This window comes from Gymnodraco acuticeps, unplaced genomic scaffold, assembly GCF_902827175.1.
Source record: "Gymnodraco acuticeps unplaced genomic scaffold, fGymAcu1.1, whole genome shotgun sequence".
Taxonomy (NCBI): Eukaryota; Metazoa; Chordata; class Actinopteri; order Perciformes; family Bathydraconidae; genus Gymnodraco; species Gymnodraco acuticeps.
The window spans coordinates 424,660-445,576 of NW_022991896.1; the positions used below are offsets into that span (position 1 = coordinate 424,660).

The 20,917-nt window shown below is 40.8% G+C and overlaps 2 protein-coding genes across 2 annotated transcripts in view; one reads left to right on the forward strand and one right to left on the reverse strand.

Annotated features, from left to right (window-relative positions):
* Window positions 1-3,090: 3,090 nt before the first annotated feature.
* Window positions 3,091-7,185, forward strand: foxh1 (forkhead box H1). Its single transcript, XM_034200057.1, is given in 8 exon segments — window positions 3,091-3,737; window positions 4,412-4,516; window positions 5,280-5,301; window positions 5,304-5,383; window positions 5,385-5,438; window positions 5,440-5,493; window positions 5,495-5,794; window positions 5,796-7,185. Coding segments are annotated over 8 exon segments (1,524 nt in total). The 5' UTR covers window positions 3,091-3,266; the 3' UTR covers window positions 6,234-7,185.
* A 2,493-nt stretch (window positions 7,186-9,678) lies between these two features.
* oplah (5-oxoprolinase, ATP-hydrolysing) overlaps window positions 9,679-20,917 on the reverse strand; it is a 28,502-nt gene continuing 17,263 nt past the window's right edge. Inside the window, 11 exon segments of the mRNA XM_034200071.1 lie at window positions 9,679-10,469; window positions 11,480-11,577; window positions 12,309-12,469; window positions 12,951-13,108; window positions 14,691-14,840; window positions 15,898-16,032; window positions 17,189-17,335; window positions 18,508-18,692; window positions 19,440-19,524; window positions 19,526-19,615; window positions 20,449-20,711. Coding sequence (XP_034055962.1) covers window positions 10,317-10,469; window positions 11,480-11,577; window positions 12,309-12,469; window positions 12,951-13,108; window positions 14,691-14,840; window positions 15,898-16,032; window positions 17,189-17,335; window positions 18,508-18,692; window positions 19,440-19,524; window positions 19,526-19,615; window positions 20,449-20,711 — 1,625 coding nt within the window. The 3' untranslated portion in view covers window positions 9,679-10,316.

Consider the following 20,917-nt stretch of genomic DNA (forward strand, 5'->3'; position numbering starts at 1 on the left):
GAAAAAGATTTGGAGATGTACAGTGAATCTCAAAAGAAGCATTCTTCAACACTAAGACAGCAGAGGTTAACAGTAATTAAACACAAGGAAGAAGTGTTTTTTTTCTGTCAATTCTTCTTTAAAAAAATGAACTCTGATGTAGGTTTTTAATAAGTATTTTAATGTATATTATTTCCCTTAAACCTGCACAACACTGATGGCCGATCTGCTACTCAACAGCTTTAATCTTGTGCAGTGTATGTTTGTTGTTTGTTGTCAAATGAGTTAGATACTAAAGTCTACTCTTGCAGTAATGAAGCAGTGACAGCACAATGCAAACTTCCTCTCACTTTCTGTGTCCGTCACAAAGGGCTAAAGTCTCGTCTCGGTTTCAGGATGAGTCCCAGGGCAGCTTAGGAGGGATTTGTCTGGACACAATCAGCCCATGTGAACAGCCCTGTGCTGCATGCTCTCCTATTCATATGCTTTTCCATTCTTCTCATGCGGGGCTCACTAATCCGGGCAAAACCTATTAACTGGCCCTCCGGTAGACAAGAAGACAGATAAACAGGTGGTATTTAAATGACTGCGTTTTGCACGAGCACTTGTTTATAAAAGGACAAGTGTGTGAGGGGTTTGTCCGTATGTTTACTTCATCTGATCTCAAAAAAGAAACTGCATTGATATGAAACTCAAATGTAAGGCTCTGGAAGTCAGTGATACTTAAAGTTGGGATAGGTTTTCAGATCAATCCCTTAATAGTTTTGAATCCAAAAATGCTTCATGTTTCATTCTAACAATTTATTTCAAATCCTGAATTGCTCATCTAAGAATTCCAATTTCTCTTGATTTGTCTTTCATATTTAGTTTAGGTACAGAGTTTCGGGCATGCCAATACATTAATGTACATTGTGCTTTTCATGGTTATTTGATCTGCGTTAAGATGGTGAAAATCAGTTTGATAAATGTCCTAATTCTTACTAATATTTCACTTGTGTGAACTAAGAATTTTGAGTGTGATAAAATAAAATAAACTATATTAAAATGTTTTGAGTGATCCCTGTGCTGGTATCCTGCTTTTCTGTTTTGTTGTGTTTCTTTCTTTGTGGCTTTGTCTTGTTTGTCTACCCTCCCTCCCAAATGTAAAGCGTCTTTGGGTTCAAGAAAAGCGCGATAGAAATACAATAAAATAATTATTATATTCTTCTTCTTGTATGGGACACATTTTGGGTGAAACCACTAGAGGGAGACACACTTTCTGAGCATGCAGAGTGTGTGTCAGCCAGAGAAGAAAATCACTGATGCAAACTGCAGCAGGTGAAGGAGGTTTGCTGGGAAGCAATCTGACCTGCAAAAATCAAGCTCAACAAGGTGAGTTTGTCTCTCAGGGGGATTCATTGCTCCAATTGAGGCTTCTGCGCAGGACAACTTCAATGATATCAGCTTCTTACTTTATGCAATAACCCAATAAAGAGTTTTAATCTAAAAGTTAAATTATGGAGAGGCTAGATGTCACTTTGTGTAAAAGGTAAACGCCCAGTAGCATTTTAAATTCAGGATGATTTAGCATTTTACATGCAGGCTTCACTTCATGTCAAAATGTGGGTTCATCGTCACTTAATTATGGATTTGGCAGCACAGCTTTTCTTGTTTGATATCAGCTTAAACTGACAACTCTAGTTCCTCTGTCTTTCTGACAAATCTTGGTGGCAAAATCACTTTCTTCAAGAGAGCTTTCACTATCTTATCACATTGTAATATATCCGCAATTTAAATTGACAACATGAATACAAATCAAACTAAATTACAAGATGTACAAAAGCAATGTTTGTTGTTGATTCTTGCATTGGGTTTTTGTTTGAGAGACATCTTGAGCTCAGGAGAACTTGATGGCTCCATGTTTGAGGTGTGAATGTCCTGCCCAACAACGACACTTAGCAGCTTGTAATCTCCAGAAAACCCACAAATGGTGTTGAATGGCCCCCGTAATTCCTCACATGCTAAGCAGCTTCTCGGGGAAGGAACCGTCTTCAGCCTGCCGGTGGGGGTTCTTTCTAATCCAACTTGTTTTCACTGTCTTGCTGGGAAGAAAGCGTCTGCACATTAGCACTACGTTAATATGAACAAAAGACATGCATTCCCGAAACTTAGTCTTTCAACGCTGAATGACGTCTTGCATAGTCACAAGAAGACCCTACTGTGCGTAAAACACCCCCAAATGTTGCACACTCTCACCAAAATGTCTCCAAATTATATATTCTGAGTCAGTTACAAATTGGAACATTTTCTTCCGAAATGTGATAGCTTGTTGAGGAGTTTACATGTGCATTTCGCTTGGAATAAGGCTCAAACTCCTTTCACTCTTTCCCTCACAATATCATTGACTCAAGTATTTCAGAGACTAGTTATTGGCTGTGCCCTTTTTAAAATGGATGATTCTCAATCATGTAAATCACATAATCTTAATGTTTTAGCGTTTGTATATTAGCCATTCGTTATGTATATTGCTCACCAAAAATTGTTGATTGCATGTAAGCTTCAATCGAAATTACGCCTCTTTCTTGTACCCCACCCCCCACACGCTTTAGCTTTCGCCTCTGAGCACAAGTGTCCTGACTCTCGAGAAGTATTTTTAATACAGCCATTATATGTAGATGACATGTTCTGCAGATTTAATTGAGATATTCAAATAATGATACTGCTTTATTTTTTATTGTATTGCTATCTATCTATATACATACTGTTTACAGTGTTCTTGATATAGTTCGCTATCTGTGTACTTTTTTTTAGATTTTGTTTGATATTTTTTGTATTACCTAGCTGGTAATAAACTCGTTTCTGATTCCCTTATCTTTGGAATTGTTAAAGTCAATGTAATCGTTTGTTTTAAGTTGCCTCCTCCAAATACGCACTTAATACTTTTAGGCCTTGGCGCGTAAATCTCCTGATTCCAAAGCAAACTGAATCCCTGGGTTGTAAGTGGCATGTTGATATTATCATAAGGGTTATTTACAGGTTTACTGTCTTTCTGTCGCCCCTCCTCGTACACAGACCCTCCCCAGCCCCCCGGCGCGATCACTCATTCTGCTCTCAGATAACGCGTCATTCTCCTCTCGATTACGCAGCGGGATTTACATGAAACTGTTAATTGTTTGCTCTTCAAATAGTCATCCTGGAGCCGGCAGTCTGCCAGAAGTTAAGGACCGACTCTTTGACCTCCCTCCCCCCCTCTCCGAGCTCCTGTCCAAACGTGCGGGCCGGTCTTCACCCCCCGGCTGGGCATCAGCATGACAAAGCACTGGCCGGAGCCGACAATCTCGGCACCAGCCGCCCTGTCCCACTGTGGAGAGCATCACGACCATCACCTTGACTTCCACAGAGATGCGCAGCACAGTTGTCCTCCTCACAGCGGAGTAGCGCGGAGCTCTGCAGCCCAGCATTGGCCTCACCACCTGGCTCACATGGTTCCTCAGCAGCGCCTGGAGAAACCCACTGCGCGTCCTGAACACATCACCAGTACCACAGCATTCATGGATAAACCCGCACCACCGGGGTCTGATTACCCGAATCAACAAGATGCCAACTTTAAACAGGAGACTATTTCCCAGGAGACGTGGAATGGTAACCGGGAGAAGAGTAGCACCAGCGGGGTGAAGAAGAAGAACTATCAGCGGTATCCAAAACCTCCGTACTCCTACCTCGCTATGATTGCTATGGTCATCCAAAGGTCGCCGGAGAGGAAGCTTACGTTATCTGAGGTAAGATTATACTTAGTTTAATTAAGTAAATGCTTGAATCCCGTTCGCTATGTTTGAGCTATTTTGGTAAAGAATGGCACTTGGTGAGTTTTTTACGCACAGTGCTACTCATGATGTTACTTTAAACCAGCAGTATATATCACAGGAATGACTCTGTATAGTGAAATTCTAGCAGGAGACTAACTATAATCAGAGAATTACTTTTACTTTCTACTAAATATATCAATAACATAAACTGATAATGGGTTTCTAGAGTGACACTAAACAGCAGCCTGTTGGTGACACTTGAGTGACCGGCACCCTGACCATTCCTGATTTGATTTGATAAGGCGGGACTGCAGTGAAACCAGACACTGATCTGTATCAGAAAAGTGATAACATGGTGATATCACTTGCATTGTAAAGCCACATTTCTGTTGTTAAACTAACAAAGTTTTGCCAATACAATTTTCATTATTATATTGATTTCTACCTCCCTGGCTTATTTTTGTATTAATTAACAGCTTTAAACTAAAGGGTACAGTAAGCATTAACTTAATGCAAGTCAGTTAAAGTAACTTATCAACTCTGAAGTCACCACATCAATGTGTTTACATATCATTGCATACCCAAAGTTAAATGAAAATGAAGCTTCTTCTCCAGGCGGCCATACTGATGTTTTGTTTTGTTTCTAGATCCTGAAGGAGATCAGCACCCTCTTCCCATTCTTCACAGGAAACTATAAGGGCTGGCGGGACTCTGTGCGCCACAACCTCTCCTCTTATGACTGCTTTGTGAAGGTATGTTGAAATTATCACACAATTGAACCCTTATTACATTTAAAATACACATTTCAATCCATCTAGATTGTTTTGGTGTGAGATTTTGAGTGTTCTAATACGACTAGACTTGTCTGCTTTTTCTCAAATCTATGAAACTAGTTCAAACTCTGCTTAACCATACAAACACAACTCAAACACAATGTGCCTTTTCAGAAAAGCATGGTCCAAATACTTTCATCTTTGAACTATTTACTTTATACCAAAACCACGACTGCCAATGAGTGAGCCTCTTCGTACCTCTCCTCCTGTGCAGTGATGCAGTTGTAGTTTGGTAGAATGAAAATAGTTCCTAGAGTAGGGAACTGATTGAAACAAGATCTGTGTTTCATTTTGAAGTCATGATTTCTTGGAAGAGACGTGGTTGCAGGTTTTAAGCTGTACTTTCTAGTTCCATTGTTTTGAAGAGAGGGCAGACATCTTTTTCAGCTGAAATCACCAACAATCTGTAACTTGCAACCAAAACAATCTAAATTCATGAGTAGCATTACATATAAAAAGGGATAATATGTTTGATTTAACTGGCCTTTTAACATTTGCATCGCACTATAGGTATCTCTTTTAGAAATGTGCTCTAGGGGTTTTTGATTGAACCTTCTAACCAGTTTAGGGCCTATCCTCTGTTATTGTGATGGTTAACAATAAAACTAGGTCAGTCCGGTCTGACTAGGTTTTCAGGCCAAGTGCTCATCTCACTGTCTCCCCCCCCTCTCTCCACCTGTAGGTGCTGAAAGACCCCGGGAAGCCTCAGGAAAAGGTAACTTCTGGGCCGTGGAGCTGAGCCGGGTCCCTCTGGAGCTCCTGAAGAGGCAGAACACGGCGGTGTCCTCGGCAGGATGAGACCATCTTCGCCCAGGACCTCGCCCCCTACATCCTGCAGGGGGCACAAGGTTGACTCTGAGCCTCCTGCACCTCCTCCTCCACTTCCACCTGTCACCCCACCTCCCCATTGTACGTTCCAGAAACCCCTCCCCACCTCAGGAGGATCTGTTCCGCCCTAAACTGGACTCGTCCTTCGCCATCGACTCTCTGCTGCACAGCCTGCGTCCCCCGAGCGCCTCCGATGTGGACGTGTCCTCCAGGGACTGCTGGGGGAGGGGGGAGCGCCCTCGATCCCCTCGCTACGCCTCCTCCGCTCGCAGCGCCTCGGCATCCTCCGCCAGCCCTGCCTCCACCTCCTCGTCGGATGAGGACTGGAAAGGGATGTCTGGGAAACGTGTTCCTTTGGATGGAGAGGCCGGGGTCCGACTGGTACGAGACTACAGACCCCTCTGCACAAATCAGCTCGACGAGGACACCTTCTGCACCCCCATGGGAACTCCCTACGTCCTACGCCAAATATGCCCCCCCTAATGCTGTCGCCCCCCCCAGCATGCGGTTCAACGGAGGCCCTCTGATGCCCCTGCATGGCGGACTTCCTCTATACGGCTATGGCAGCTCTCCTGTAGCTCCGGGTCACTTTTTAGGGCACGCCTACTGGCCTTTACTCCCTAGTGGAAGGGTTTCTGCCCAAACCGCCCCCCTCCTTATGGACCTGGACAACATGTTGCAATCAGTGCCGCCCAATAAGAGTGTGTTTGACGTGTTGGTGCCGACCAATCAGAACTCACACCACCAACCCCCCAGTCAGTACACCCAGCAGAGCGGCCCCCACCTGAACAGGTACCCTCAGTACTGACTGAAGCTCTGACTATTGGTGCAGGACTGGAAGATAAACCACACAGGAAATACATTTCTGATGCAAACTCTCCTAAATCCGCATCAATCACTACCTCCAGGACAAGAAATGTTGACATATGAACTCCCTCATGTTTTTAAATAGATTAAAAGTCTGCGTTTTATTTTTGTATGTTGCTATTTCTCCTTATTGTTTGTCAGTGTGTGGAGTATTACATGGTTTCTTTGTGCCACAAACAGCTATACAACAAAACAGATCTACCTCAGACTCACTGCAATACCAATCTAAGTTGCATTGTTTTTTTATTGGCACGATTTTTTTTAATACATGAATTACTTTTGTATGTTGTCTACCTCGACGCTGAATGTATTGTTGGATCTAATCTTGAATTTAAAGTCAAGAAAAGTTTGAAATAACTGTTTTTTCAGGGTGTGAACACTCACTTGTTCAGATTACCAAAATGTTTTTCCTTGTCTGACTCTCTCAGTTTGGCCGTATAATTGTCTTATTCCATTTGTGTGTGATTGCTTTACAAAAACAATCTTAACCAACAAAATTGACAACATTTTAAATTGTAGTCATTCTGTGAAAATACTGCCTGTCTTGAGGACAAACACTACACAACCTCCAGTCTCTACCTCAGGTTTGAATGTTTCCTGTGGACGTTGCACTATTTTAATGTCATGATGATCATCTTCCAAATGAAATTGCTTGTAAATATCTGCCTACCTCGACAGCTGAATGTTTTGTTAGCCGTTTTTCCTGTGGTCTTGTTAAAGGTTTGTACAGTAACGAGCTGGAAGGGAAAACAGCTCAACGTATTATAAGGAGGAAGTGGAGTGGAACATGTCTTCCTGGTCGAATGTACTTATTGTAAGTCGCTTTGGATAAAAGCGTCAGCTAAATGTAATGTAATGTAACGGGGTACGCAATAAAATGCTGTTTATTTTAACTCTGCTGCTCAGTGTCGTTTGTGGCAATGACTAAAGTCAAACTGCAACTCAGTCTCTTTACGGTGTGCATGTTGGATTGACTTTATCATTTATGTGTTAGTTTCAGCACGTTGGTTCAGATGCTGTTTAGGGCGGCTCGGTTTATTTGCTGACAGCTGGACTCTAGCAGTGTTGCACAATTTGACTAATGGCTGTCTCTTTAAGTCTCTTGCTCTTTAATATTCAATGATTATTGGCTTTGGTTCTTCACTGCAGTTGAACTGCAATGATAGAGCGACTCATTTTAAAGCAATTTTTCATGCAAAAGTATAAGAAAATGCTTTATACTATAAATACTATCTTTTTCAGTTTGATATCAAAGCAAATATCTTTAGGAATCTTCGGCCATTTCATAAACCAATTAAGAGAATACTCAGATCAATCAATATAGCCGTTAGCTGCATACAATTACTTTATTCAATCGATTTGTTTTTTAACTTTTTAGACATTTGTAGCTAATGTTTTAACTATTAAGCCATTACACATAGCTTCCTAATTTGACCATTTAATAGTTCATTTAAACCACTGTTCAAACTATTTCAATTTGTTATACATCACCTTAAAGGTGGGTTAAAGGTAAGTTTGAGAAACCGGCTCAATATACACTTGTTATATTCCAAGGAATGCTCTTAACATCCAGATAGCAATGAATATCTGAAGTGCTTTGACAAAAAATACATTAAAAAAACCTCATCTGAGCCGGCCCGGCTAAAGTAACTGGATGGCCTACCTGCCTGTCAGCCTTCCATCTGTGCACAAACTTATCTCGTGCCCTCATTGGTCATGTGCGCGTCCGTGTGTGTTGGAGGAGGGGCTCTGTGAGGAAGGGGCAGATTTTTTTTGGTTGTGTATTTTCAAATTCTAGCACTCGAGCTGGTTTCTCCATTCGTACCTACCCTACCTTTTAATTGTTCATTATTTAAACCACTGTTCAAACTATGTTCTCAACTATTTCAATTTTTTATACATCACCTTAAACTATTAGACCTGATTAATTCGACTAAATATTTCAACTTATTATTCAAGCATTTGTATCCACCATCTTCTGTTAACTATCTCATCTATTCATAATTTTTAGTACATTATTTTAAACTCCAACCCCATTTATCTTATAGCTATCTTTGTCAAGAAGGAATTCATTTTCGTTAGCTCTCTTTTTGTACCGTTTATTTTGACTAAGTTGAAATGAAGTCATTTATCTCAATTAGTTATTTAGTCAATGTATGAACGCCAGGCTTTACTAATGACCTGTTTTAAGATAGATTGGTTGTTAGGGTTGCCTCTACAGTTTCTCAAAGCATTTACATGAACTCTGTCTATTTAATTTCACAACTAAGGACTTTCTCTTGAGTCACGCTTTCTTTCTCTTCAGTCTCCAAAACCCAAAGCTATTTTCTTCCAGTAACTGAAGTGTAGAGATGGAGAGATAGTGCCAGATAGCAACAGGGGGCGAGTTAGAAATCCTCCTCAGTTTTGATAGACAGTTTTAACCACAGGAATTGTGATCTATAAACAACAATCTTTGATCCACAGCCCAACACACACACACACACACACACACACACACACACACACACAGCACACACACACACACCACACACACACACACACACACACACACACACACACACACACACACACACACACACACACACACACACACACACACACACACACACACACACACACACACACACACACGCACACACACACACACACACACACTTTACATCCAGAGTCCAGCCGTCAGCCTCCTGCTGTTCTCTGCTATCTCTTTATCAGCCGCCTGCTCATGCCTGCACTCCCTCACCATCCTTCCTCCTCTCCTCCCTCATCATTCCTCACCCACAGAGGGGAGGAGGGGACGCCACTTAAACAGGGACATGTCCCCTTCCCCCAAAAACACACACACGAGCCATTCTTGAATGCATCTCAACAGCTCCTCATGAATTTACATGCATGGCTGACATTGTGTTGTTTAATGGTCTGTGATTGCCTGGCTGGAAGTATTCTTCAAATTGTCTGCGTTCCCACACCCTTTTTTAGAATTGTCTATAGTAAAAGGGATATTATTGTTAAAGTGAATTATGTATGATATGTAGTGAAATCTGATATAGCTATGTACTTATTTGTGTGTATATACAGTATAAGTATTTGCACATTCATACTAGGCTTTTCTGATGTTTTCCTTCCTTTTACATTTTTATTTTGTTCTCAACTTTACCGTTATCCTTTTAATGCAAATGATATATTAGTATATTTAAGCAACAGTACATTAATGTTAACTCTTATAACAATGAAAAAAATCCCAATACCTACTTCCATACTGCACACGTTTCACAATGTAAATTAATCTTTGCAACCATTTCACACAATTCCTACAAACACATTCATCGTCTTACATTAAAACACGTAGGGTTTTCTCTAAAAGGAATACAAAGAGGACAGTCTAATTAGTAGAAATGGGGTTTATTTGACACTACATTAGGACTTTGTTGTTCCAGTTCAACGCAGATTAGCAGCTGCTTCATTCAATTTAATTCAAAACCTTTATTTATCCAGGTAAAATCCCATTGAGATCAATGATCTCTTTTTCAAGGGAGACCTGCAGATATGATTTACTTCAATTAACTTCAGTTCATTTCAGTATTAAAACACACTATGCTTTCCCTTACCTGGCTAATGTACACTGGGATGTGTTGTATCACAATGGGACTGTAAAAAGATGTGTAAATATTAAACTAACAAGCGGTTGTTACATCTAAAGTCAACACATCCCTATTGTCTGTTGAATACAGTATGTTGTATATGTTATATAAACAATTAAATGTATATTTCTATAAACAGATTCTACAAAACAGTATTATTGAAAAGAGTTTTGTGCCTGAGGTTATTTTATGCTACCAAAATAAATCTGTTGCTTGACACATTTCCCCTTTTTAACGTTACTGTGTGCCTTTCTCTGTCTCACAGTTTATTGCTGTGAGACAGAGAAAGAATCCTTCACTGACAAAAAGCCCCTCTCTGTTTCTGTGATTTCCCACCTCTTCTTCTTCTCTCTGTTAACCCTTCCTCTCTTTCTGACTCCTCTTCACACTCCCTCTTGGGCCATCCGGTACTCGAAGACGCTGCCTCTCTCGGGGAAAGAGTCGTCGAGGCGCCGGCGCTTCGTTTGGGGTTTTCCGTTCGTGTCCCCCTCTCTTCCATACCCTCCTCCTCCGGGGGTGTAGAGGCAGAACATGTCCTATAGGGGGAGACAGAGAGAAGGTTAATCTGACTGCTTATAGTTAAGATAAAATCAAATAAGAAGTACCTTATTGATCCCAATTTGGGAAATGTTTGAGTTGCAGCAGCATAAAAGACATGGCATTGTACAATACAAATTAAAAGGTAAGAAATAAACAAGAAAGTAGAAAATATACATGTTGTCAGTTTACTCTTTGACCATTTTTGAAATGTAAAGCTTTACATGAACTACATTTTCAAGCTAGTTCACAACAGCTTTCTTATGTGCTTCATTCTGTGTTTACCCTATGGTCCAAAAACACGCTATTCTTCTGCTTTCCTGCACAAAAAGAATAATAATGCATTCAAATAAATGTTGTTGCTAATCATAGATATTATCCAAACCGTGAAAAACATCCTTCAAAAATTGAGCATACAGAAAATCATTTAATTATTTGGCTCAAACATTGGCATTATGTAAACACACTGGCATTTAAAGAGTTACAATCGTGGAAGTATTTAGTCGTTTTTCGGTAGATATTTGGCAGATCGGGACTAATATTGGTTGAGAGTGAAAGTGGAAAGTAATAAACTATATTTTTATGGCAGCTTTTGACGCAGACACATTTGAAAAGTGAAGCACAATGGTTGAAATGTTTGCTTTAAATATAAATATGAAAAAGGATCATTGCCATGTAAGTAACGTGAATACACAGGAATGAACCTGCGATCAGAATATGTTTTCCATGCAACATAACAACGTTCATTTCACTATGACATTTGTAAATACTGTTTCTTTCACACATGCACAGTCTATATATATATCCTTTATTTAACCAGGTAAAAAGTCTCATTGAGATTAAAATCTATTGACCTGGCCAAGAAGGGCAGCAAGAACAACAGATACAACACAGACAATACAGGCAGACAAATACAGCTGTAAAAACAAATTAAATGGCACATTAACCAGTCTATATGCGATAAAAGAAACTATTAGAAATCATTAAAAACGGTCAGTCTTAGTCTCACCCCGGGCTGCAGGCTGACGCTGGTCTTGCCTCCCAGGTTGAGGACTCGTCCGTCGGCTCTGTGCAGGAGGTTCAACCCGGAGGAACCGTCCTCCCCCCCTGAGCCGCAGAGAGAGAGAGAGCAAATACCTTTCAATGCAAATTAAACATTCCATATGCATATATTATAATGACTATTATCATAATTATCTTAGTATCAGTTGATGTAAAATAGGATGATAAATGAAACTGTCTTGTTATCTGAACATGGACTTGTAGGAATTTATTTTTTAGAAATGGATGTATGTATATGTGTACATATGTATGTGTATGTATATATAGAATTTAGTTTATCTGTGTGAGTATTTAATGATCTTTTATTGACTTTACCCTGCAACAGGATGACTAACGGGAGGGCTACCTCTGTATAAACTGCTTTCTGCCCCCCCACTTCTACATTGTGTTTGTTTTTTAGATGTATAAACTGTCTAATTGTTGAAATAGTAGAATAAATAATAATTTAAAAAAAAGATACAAGTCTATATACATGTAAATAGAATATGATATGTACAAGTACAGAATATTAAATAAAATAATGTAAATTAAGACAAAATTCAATACGGTTTATTGCGGTGTATAAAATGTCTGCTGGTTCAGGTTGAAAGGGTCAGAGGTTGTTACAGGATGTGTATTTTGTATATTGTGTAATTCTTATTATAATTTTTGTATCTTTAATATTTTTTAACGCATGCTTCTCAGGTAACACTGAGCTGTCTTTGGCTCTTTTCTGCTGTAACAATGTAAATGTCCCCTCTGTGGGACGAATAAAGGTATTCTGATTCTGAGGTTACCCTGCAGGCCGTACGGTCGGGTGGACCTCCTCTCCGTCAGCACCGACAGCACCACCTGGTTCCTGAACAGAAGTTTCCGCACCACCCCGTCTCCCCCGCAGTATTTCCCTGCTCCTCCTGAGCCGGGCCGCAGAGAAAAGTGCTCTAAGATGACGGGATATCTGAAGAGCAGCAACACATGGGTCAATATTCATACTTGGTGTTGGGAAAATACTGAATGTCCTCTTCCAATATGAGAGTAACGTGATAACAAAGGTATCCCAACTGTAGCTGTGAACATGACAGGATGTGTGATTACCTAGAAGAGCATCAGGACTGTTTGAGACATATGATAGCTATGTGATTAACATGATGATTCAGCCTCTATGCAGATAGACATATGACAAGCATGCTCATTTCTGACGTGGAGCTAATCTGAAGTAAACATTGAATACTGCTTTCTATTCCTCCATCTTGTGACTGTATAACTCCCTCTCTTGGATATCAGCATGTGAAGGACACTGTTCAGGAACTAGTTGATGCTCTGTATGTGATGACTACTTCCATTCTGGAGAGGATCACAGATACATGGATCCTGAGGTTGAAGCTCAAGCCGGTGATGAGGGAGATTTTTCTAACAAAATACTTGAGCTCATGTCTCACCTCTTCTCCAGGATCTCGGGGTCGGTGATGCGGGTGTTGGTCATGTGACTGTGAACGCCGCTCCGCCCCCTCCAGCCTGGCCCCGCCCCCGCTCCCCCGGCAACCGTCTCATAGTAACCAACACTCTCACTGCCGAAGGAAATGTTGTTCATGCAGCCCTGAGGGGAAGAGGGGGAAACGAAAAGTATGGGAAGTTCAAAAAAGTTTTAAAGGTCGCCAATTATACTGTTTTTCATCAATATATCACAGGTCTCAGATATATACAGAACCTGTCTCTGATTGGCTGAAACACCAAACCGATCATTGCAGCATTACCCATAATCCCCTCTGTTTCAGCCCTGTTTCCAAAGTGCTGATTCTCTGTCTGTTACTTTAGATGAAAATAAGGAGCCCCTCCCCACGCCCCTCTGAGAGACATTTGGTTACAAAGAACTCAATGGAGCTCTAGGAGGAGATTCAGGTGATAAGGGGGGGGGGGGGGGGTTACCTTGGTTGCTGATTGGCTAATGGCTACACAAGACAAAACATCGTTATGACATCATAAAGTGGTCAAAATCTGATCAGCTCATTTTCAGACAGGTTTTTATAGAAATGGATCAAAAAGAGAGAGAATCTTTGTTCCTGAAACTTTCAGAGTCTCTTTCCACAGAGGAGACACATGTTGATGTAGAAGAGACATGAAGAAGAGGGGACACATGTTGATGTAGAAGAGACATGAAGAAGAGGGGACACATGTTGATGTAGAAGAGACATGAAGAAGAGGGGACACATGTTGATGTAGAGGAGACATGAAGAAGAGAGGACACATGTTGATGTAGAAGAGACATGAAGAAGAGGGGACACATGTTGATGTAGAGGAGACATGAAGAAGAGAGGACACATGTTGATGTAGAAGAGACATGAAGAAGAGGGGACACATGTTGATGTAGAAGAGACGTGAAGAAGAGGGGACACATGTTGATGTAGAAGAGACATGAAGAAGAGGGGACACATGTTGATGTAGAAGAGACATGAAGAAGAGGGGACACATGTTGATGTAGAAGAGACATGAAGAAGAGGGGACACATGTTGATGTAGAAGAGACATGAAGAAGAGGGGACACATGTTGATGTAGAAGAGACATGAAGAAGAGGGGGACACATGTTGATGTAGAAGAGACATGGAGAAGAGGGGACACATGTTGATGTAAAAGAGACATGAAGAAGAGGGGACACATGTTGATGTAGAAGAGACATGAAGAAGAGGGGACACATGTTGATATAGAAGAGACATGGAGAAGAGGGGACACATGTTGATGTAGAAGAGACATGAAGAAGAGGGGACACATGTTGATGTAGAAGAGACATGAAGAAGAGGGGACACATGTTGATATAGAAGAGACATGGAGAAGAGGGGACACATGTTGATGTAGAAGAGACATGGAGAAGAGGGGACACATGTTGATGTAGAAGAGACATGAAGAAGAGGGGACACATGTTGATATAGAAGAGACATGGAGAAGAGGGGACACATGTTGATGTAGAAGAGACATGAAGAAGAGGGGACACATGTTGATGTAGAAGAGACATGAAGAAGAGGGGACACATGTTGATGTAGAAGAGACATGAAGAAGAGGGGACACATGTTGATGTAGAAGAGACATGAAGAAGAGGGGACACATGTTGATGTAGAAGAGACGTGAAGAAGAGGATTTTGCACAATAGAAAACACTTTTAAATGCACTAATGCAGTTTCTCTCACCTGTGAAGCGGCGCACACCTCAAACGCCCTGAAGATGACGTCCACCACTCTCTGGGATGTGAGCACGTTTCCTCCGACCACTGCTGCATTCTGGGAAGGCTGGAGGATCGAGCCGGGGGGAATGACCACTTTGATCGGAGCTAGACAGCCCTGAATATGTAAAGAACCCCCAATTCAATAACAGAAACTATATGGAAGTCATTATACTTCAAGCTGAGTCAGCAAACTTTCAGATTTCTGTTTTTTTCTTGTTTATGCTAATTATAAACTGGAGTCCGACGCAAAAAGGGACAATTTCAGTGGAATGTTTTTGTATAGGTGGAGGTAAAAGACTGTTCCCTATTTCTGTTGAACAAGTGGCCATGGCATTACATATTATTTAAAATCCCACACAGGTGTCTGAGAATAACCCCCCGTAAAGCAAGGCAAGGCAAGTTTATTTATAGAGCACCTTTCAACACGAGGCAATTCAAAGTGCTTTACAAAAATGAAAGACATTAAGAGCATTAAGAGACATATTATGAAATGACATTTAAAAACACTCATTTAAAAGCAAAGATAATAAAACATGAATAACAAAAGGTACATGAATAAAAGTTACAGTGCAGTGTGAGATGTGAATAGTTCAATTAAAAGCAGCGACAAAAAGAAAAGTCTTCTTGCTGGATTTAAAAGTAGTCAGAGTTGCAGCGGACCTGCAGGTTTCTGGGAGTTTGTTCCAGATATTTGGAGCATAGTAACTGAACGCTGCTTCTCCATGTTAGTTCTGACTCTGGGGACAGAAAGTTGACCAGTCCCTGAAGACCTGAGAGATTTATTTTATTATTTATTTTACTTTATTTTTTCACTGATTCCCGTTTTATTAAAACACATTCGATTCAGCTGATTAAGCCAACAGAACATTTGGTCCTCAGTGACGAGATAACAATCAAACCCTTTTCACACATGCTCTGTATCCCTGAAAGTATTGTATCCAGAGGAGGTTTATGTGAGAAGACTAATGTCCTAACTACTCAGTCTGTGTGATGTCCAACTGATCCAACGTGTGAGAAACAGAAACATCCAAAACCTCAAAGGATTTTAAAGAAAGGTCACGTGATTAGCAAGGCCCACGCCACAGCCATACGTCCTTTAATACTACATGGATGTTCTGGATGGTTCATCATTTAGCAGTAGGTCAGAAATATATTTTGGGCCTAAACCGTACCTGATTGAGGGGGATGTCCTGGCCCACCATGCAGCGCAGGCAGTAGATGAGGGCGGAGAGGGTGATGGCGCGGGGGGCGTTGCAGTTCCCCCAAACCTCGGTTCCCGTCCCCGTGAAGTCAAACACCGCACTGCCCTGTGGGGGGGGGGGTGTCATTTTGTTAGCTAATGAATGTTTCCATGCTGAACAACGGCAACGTTTCCATTGGTCCCTCTTCTTTAGAGAAGACCAGGAAATGATGGATACACGGATCGTGTTCAAATCAATAGGCACGCAATGACTCTAAAGAATAATGATCACGCATCAAACACACATTCAGACTAAAGGAACCAGCTGTTTGGAAAATGAGAGAAGTAGAAAGTACAGGTATTTGAGTTCAACATGTAAGAAGTAGAAAGTACAGGTATTTGAGTTCAACATGTAAGAAGTAGAAAGTACAAGTATTTGAGTTCAACATGTGAGAAGTAGAAAGTACAGGTATTTGAGTTCAACATGTAAGAAGTAGAAAGTACAGGTATTTGTGTTCAACATGTAAGAAGTAGAAAGTACAGGTATTTGAGTTCAACATGTAAGAAGTAGAAGTACAGGTATTTGTGTTCAACATGTAAGAAGTAGAAAGTACAGGTATTAGTGTTCAACATGTAAGAAGTAGAAAGTACAGGTATTTGAGTTCAACATGTAAGAAGTAGAAAGTACAGGTATTTGTGTTCAACATGTAAGAAGTAGAAAGTACAGGTATTTGTATTCAACATGTAAGAAGTATAAAGTACAGGTATTTGAGTTCAACATGTGAGAAGTAGAAAGTACAGGTATTTGTATTCAACATGTAAGAAGTATAAAGTACAGGTATTTGTGTTCAACATGTAAGAAGTAGAAAGTACAGGTATTTGAGTTCAACATGTAAGAAGTAGAAAGTACAGGTATTTGAGTTCAACATGTGAGAAGTAGAAAGTACAGGTATTTGTATTCAACATGTAAGAAGTATAAAGTACAGGTATTTGTGTTCAACATGTAAGAAGTAGAAAGTACAGGTATTTGTATTCAACATGTAAGAAGTAGAAAGTACAGGTATTTGTGTTCAAAATGTAAGAAGTAGAAAGTTCAGGTATTTGTGTTCAAAATGTAAGAAGTGAAAGTCAAAAGTCGTCAGAAAAATAAGTAGTGGAGTAAAGTACTGATACCAGAAAAATGTACTTAAGTACAGTAACGAAGTATTTGTTCTCCACTACTTCCCACCTCTGCTCATTGTGCAAGTGTTTCAGATGATCATGAGACGATGCTCCCTGCTCACCTCTGTCTCATTTATCTGAACTCTCAGTCTGATCGCTGTCCCGTCGTCCATGAAATCCTCCGCCTCCACATCTAAGGAGCCCGTTTCTTGCCGGCGGCGCCGAGCAAAGTCTCTGAGCATGTCCCTCACCGCCAGCTCTGCATTACTCTGAAACATCAACAGGAAGCATGTAGAGGTACAACACCAGCAGTACACACTACTACTATTGTTCACTAAAGAGTGGTGCAGGGATGAGGTATTTTTGAAGGCTGATCTGGAAGTTAGCATCGCAAAGGCTCTCTCCACAAAGAGCAATGGGGTCTTTCCATATCCATATAAACACCACTTGATTATTGAAGTAAAAAGCTAACGTCAGGCTATCAGCGTGGACCACTGCTAAGCTTAAGATAAGATAATGTTGAGCCAGAGTTACAAAAATACAATAAACACAGCAGCATAATAGTAAAACTGTACACTAACAGTGCAGCAAAAAGATTCAATTTAATATCTACAGGAAACATAGACGGTCACATAATTAGTGTAAATATTACCAGTATTCAGTAGTGCAAAAAAACGTAGTGGCAGATGCATAATTGCACGTTATCATAGCACATTATTAATAATAATATTGCACATGTTATATAGCGGCAAAGTCGTCACATTTGTTAGTAACAGCTGTTTTTAAATCCACCAGTGTGGTATTTACTGGCGTATTCTATGTCGTAGAACAAAAATATCTTAAACTTGCGTTAAACACAGACCTTATTTCAGGCTAACAACCAAAACTAATTCAGAAAACCTTTGGAGAGGGGACAGGAATTGGTGAAAGGCTGACTCATATCCAGGTTTGAGGACTCCTTCCTGCACCACTAAAATCACTATTTCTACTGTGCACAGCAGAGTGGATCAGTGGTGTGGATTTTTGTAGGCCGATCGTAAATTAGCATCCCAGAGAGTCCCTCAACGAAAAGCGATGGGATTTCTCCATTTGATTTTGGATTATAGCAGAAAATAATCTTGGTTATGATACTCGCACGCTGGGTTCAGCAGGATAATCTCCACATATTAACACAATTTAAAAGATTTTTTAAGTAAAAAGCTGACTATAAAGGGACTGCAGCAGCTAATGATGGGTGTGATGACTTTTTATTCGTCTCATTTGGGCCCTTGTTAAATCTCTTGCTTGTGTTAACCACAACCCTTATTTAAGGCCTCTATCCAAAACACGTTAAGTACAAAAAGTTGACTTGGTGACAGTGGTAAAATGCTGACTCATTTCCAGGTTTGAGGACTCATTCCTGCACCGCTCTCTAACAGTGTTTTGTTTCCTTCACAGTTACCTGGATGTATCCCATGTAGGCCTGAACCACCGCTAACCCATAGCTGTCAATCAACTCCCCCACCAGCTGGCTGCCTCTCCGATTGGCTGCCACCTGAGCCCGCAGGTCTGACAGGTTGTCATGGAGATTACGAGTCCCAGAGGATTCTGGGTACTGGGCCGGAGCCATCAGAGCTTCAGTTACAGCTGATAGAGACAGAGGGGAAAGAGACGGACAGAAAACAACATTACTGGATGTATTATTAAAGAAACAAATGTAAATGTTAAAGAACATAACTTAAAATGATTTATGTGGATATCCAAGCTCCCTCAACCGGACCATTCTGGTAGTTTCTTATGTTTTAGCCCATTAAACTTGACATGCACTCAAGGTTGCAGCTGACTATTTCCCAAAGCACGCAGTACGTTTTCCGAGAAGTAACCTCAGAGGGTGCATCAGTCGTCCAAATACATGTTTGATGTTAGAAATGACTAAATTCATAGCATCCATGATTGCATTTGGTTTGTTTTCCAAACCAGCCTCTTCTTACCGTGTATTGAAGGGATATCTTGGACTTTTTTTAGCATCATTTATGAGGCAAGTCCCAATTTTGGAGAAGATTGCAAGACCATGAAAAAATGTTTGTGTTATTGTGTGACTGTGTTGGTCGAGGCTGCAGTAGACCTCTGTGTTTTGAGAGGTAAATAAGTGTTTTTCAATGGATTTGGGTGGCTTTGATAGATAACAAGACAAGGAAACTGGTGAACATGTTATAAATATAGTGTCCCTTGTCTACAGCAGTACATCTCTTCTCCTCCTGCTGTTACTCCTGTCTTTTTGGGGTCAAACACTGACTGTGGAAACCCGGTACAGTAAAAACGTCCACATCTTTATCTGGACTTGTGGGCGAGACCCAGCTCTGACCTCTCTCTGTTCCCCTCCTCCTCTCTTACCCTCTTCCTGGAAGACCCCACCAGTGACCAGTTTAAAGGAGATGAAGACGGCCCCCTCCTGCTGAAGGGAGGTGGAGTGGGGGGGGCATGGAGCCTGGAGTGATGCCTCCGATGTCAGCATGGTGCCCCCTGCTGGCCACGAAGAACACAGGACTGCTCACCCCCTTCCTGAACACCTGGAGCAGGAGAGAAGGGGTATTTAGAATCAGAATCAGAAACAGGGTTATCCCCAGGTAGGTTGACACGTACGAGGAATTTGACTTGGTGTCATGGTGCATACATAAAAAGAAGTTCCAAAGATATTGAAGTGACTGTTATTTTGTATATATTGATTGTTGTGCTTTTATTTAGGTCTTAATGTAAAAATGTGTCTGACTATGTATATCTATACATATTTGCACACATAGTTTTACATTATATACATTTGTTTTTATATTCGGGATTGTAGGAAACGGTATTTCGATCTCTCTGTCTTGACTTTGAAAAGTAAAAAAATAAAAACACAGATAGAGAACTATTTTAAGAAAACTATAATAACATTTAAAAAAATAGTAAAATATAGCAGTATTTACATAGAAATAGAATAAAATATGGAATAACATTTGGCAGTGATAAAAAATGAAAATAGATATTGTACATCATTAATGTAATAAGTGAGAAGAAAATGTAACTAGAAAATTCAGAGAAATGTTGACTGTGTGACGTCCCAATGCCAACATTACCCTCGCTGAGTAAGTATTTATAGCATTAGTTGTATTGTTAAGGTACAACAAAGAATATCCATACATTTTAGCTCACTTTTAGCTGACTATTTTAACTGTTTATCAATTACATTTTTGGATTCGTGTTGCACATTTTTGTGTGTTTCGTGTCAACGCTGCGAGACTAGTAGCATGACAAAAATGTGCGGCCGTAGAAGGAGAATAAGATGAGATAAGTATGTTGAATACTAGACTGTGTGTGGCTTCACCAGTCACACATAATTATGAGGAGATAAATGAGGACTTACTGGTGTGATGACTGTGAGGTCGGGGAGGTGGCTCCCCCCTGCACACGGGTGGTTACTCAGGATCACATCGCCTTCTTTCAAAGTGTTCCCCAGAGACCTGATCTGGAACTGGACGGTCTCCTGCATGGCCCCCAGGTGCACGGGGATGTGAGGCGCGTTGGACACCAAACCTCCGTCAGGTCCGAACACGGCACAGGAGAAGTCCAGACGCTCCTTGATGTTGGTGGAGATGGAGGTTCTTTGGAGAACCCTACCCATTTGTTCTGTAGAGGAACAGAGGAGGAACACAAGCTGGGTCTGAGTGTCTGGACTTTAACACCACACACACTCACACACTCAAATCCAGCACCAGACACTTTTTACGCTGCTATGGACAAACTTGCACTAATGTACATTCTCAAAGATATTGGAGTGACTGTTATTTTATATTGATTGTTGTGCTTTTATTTAGGTCTTAATGTATACATGT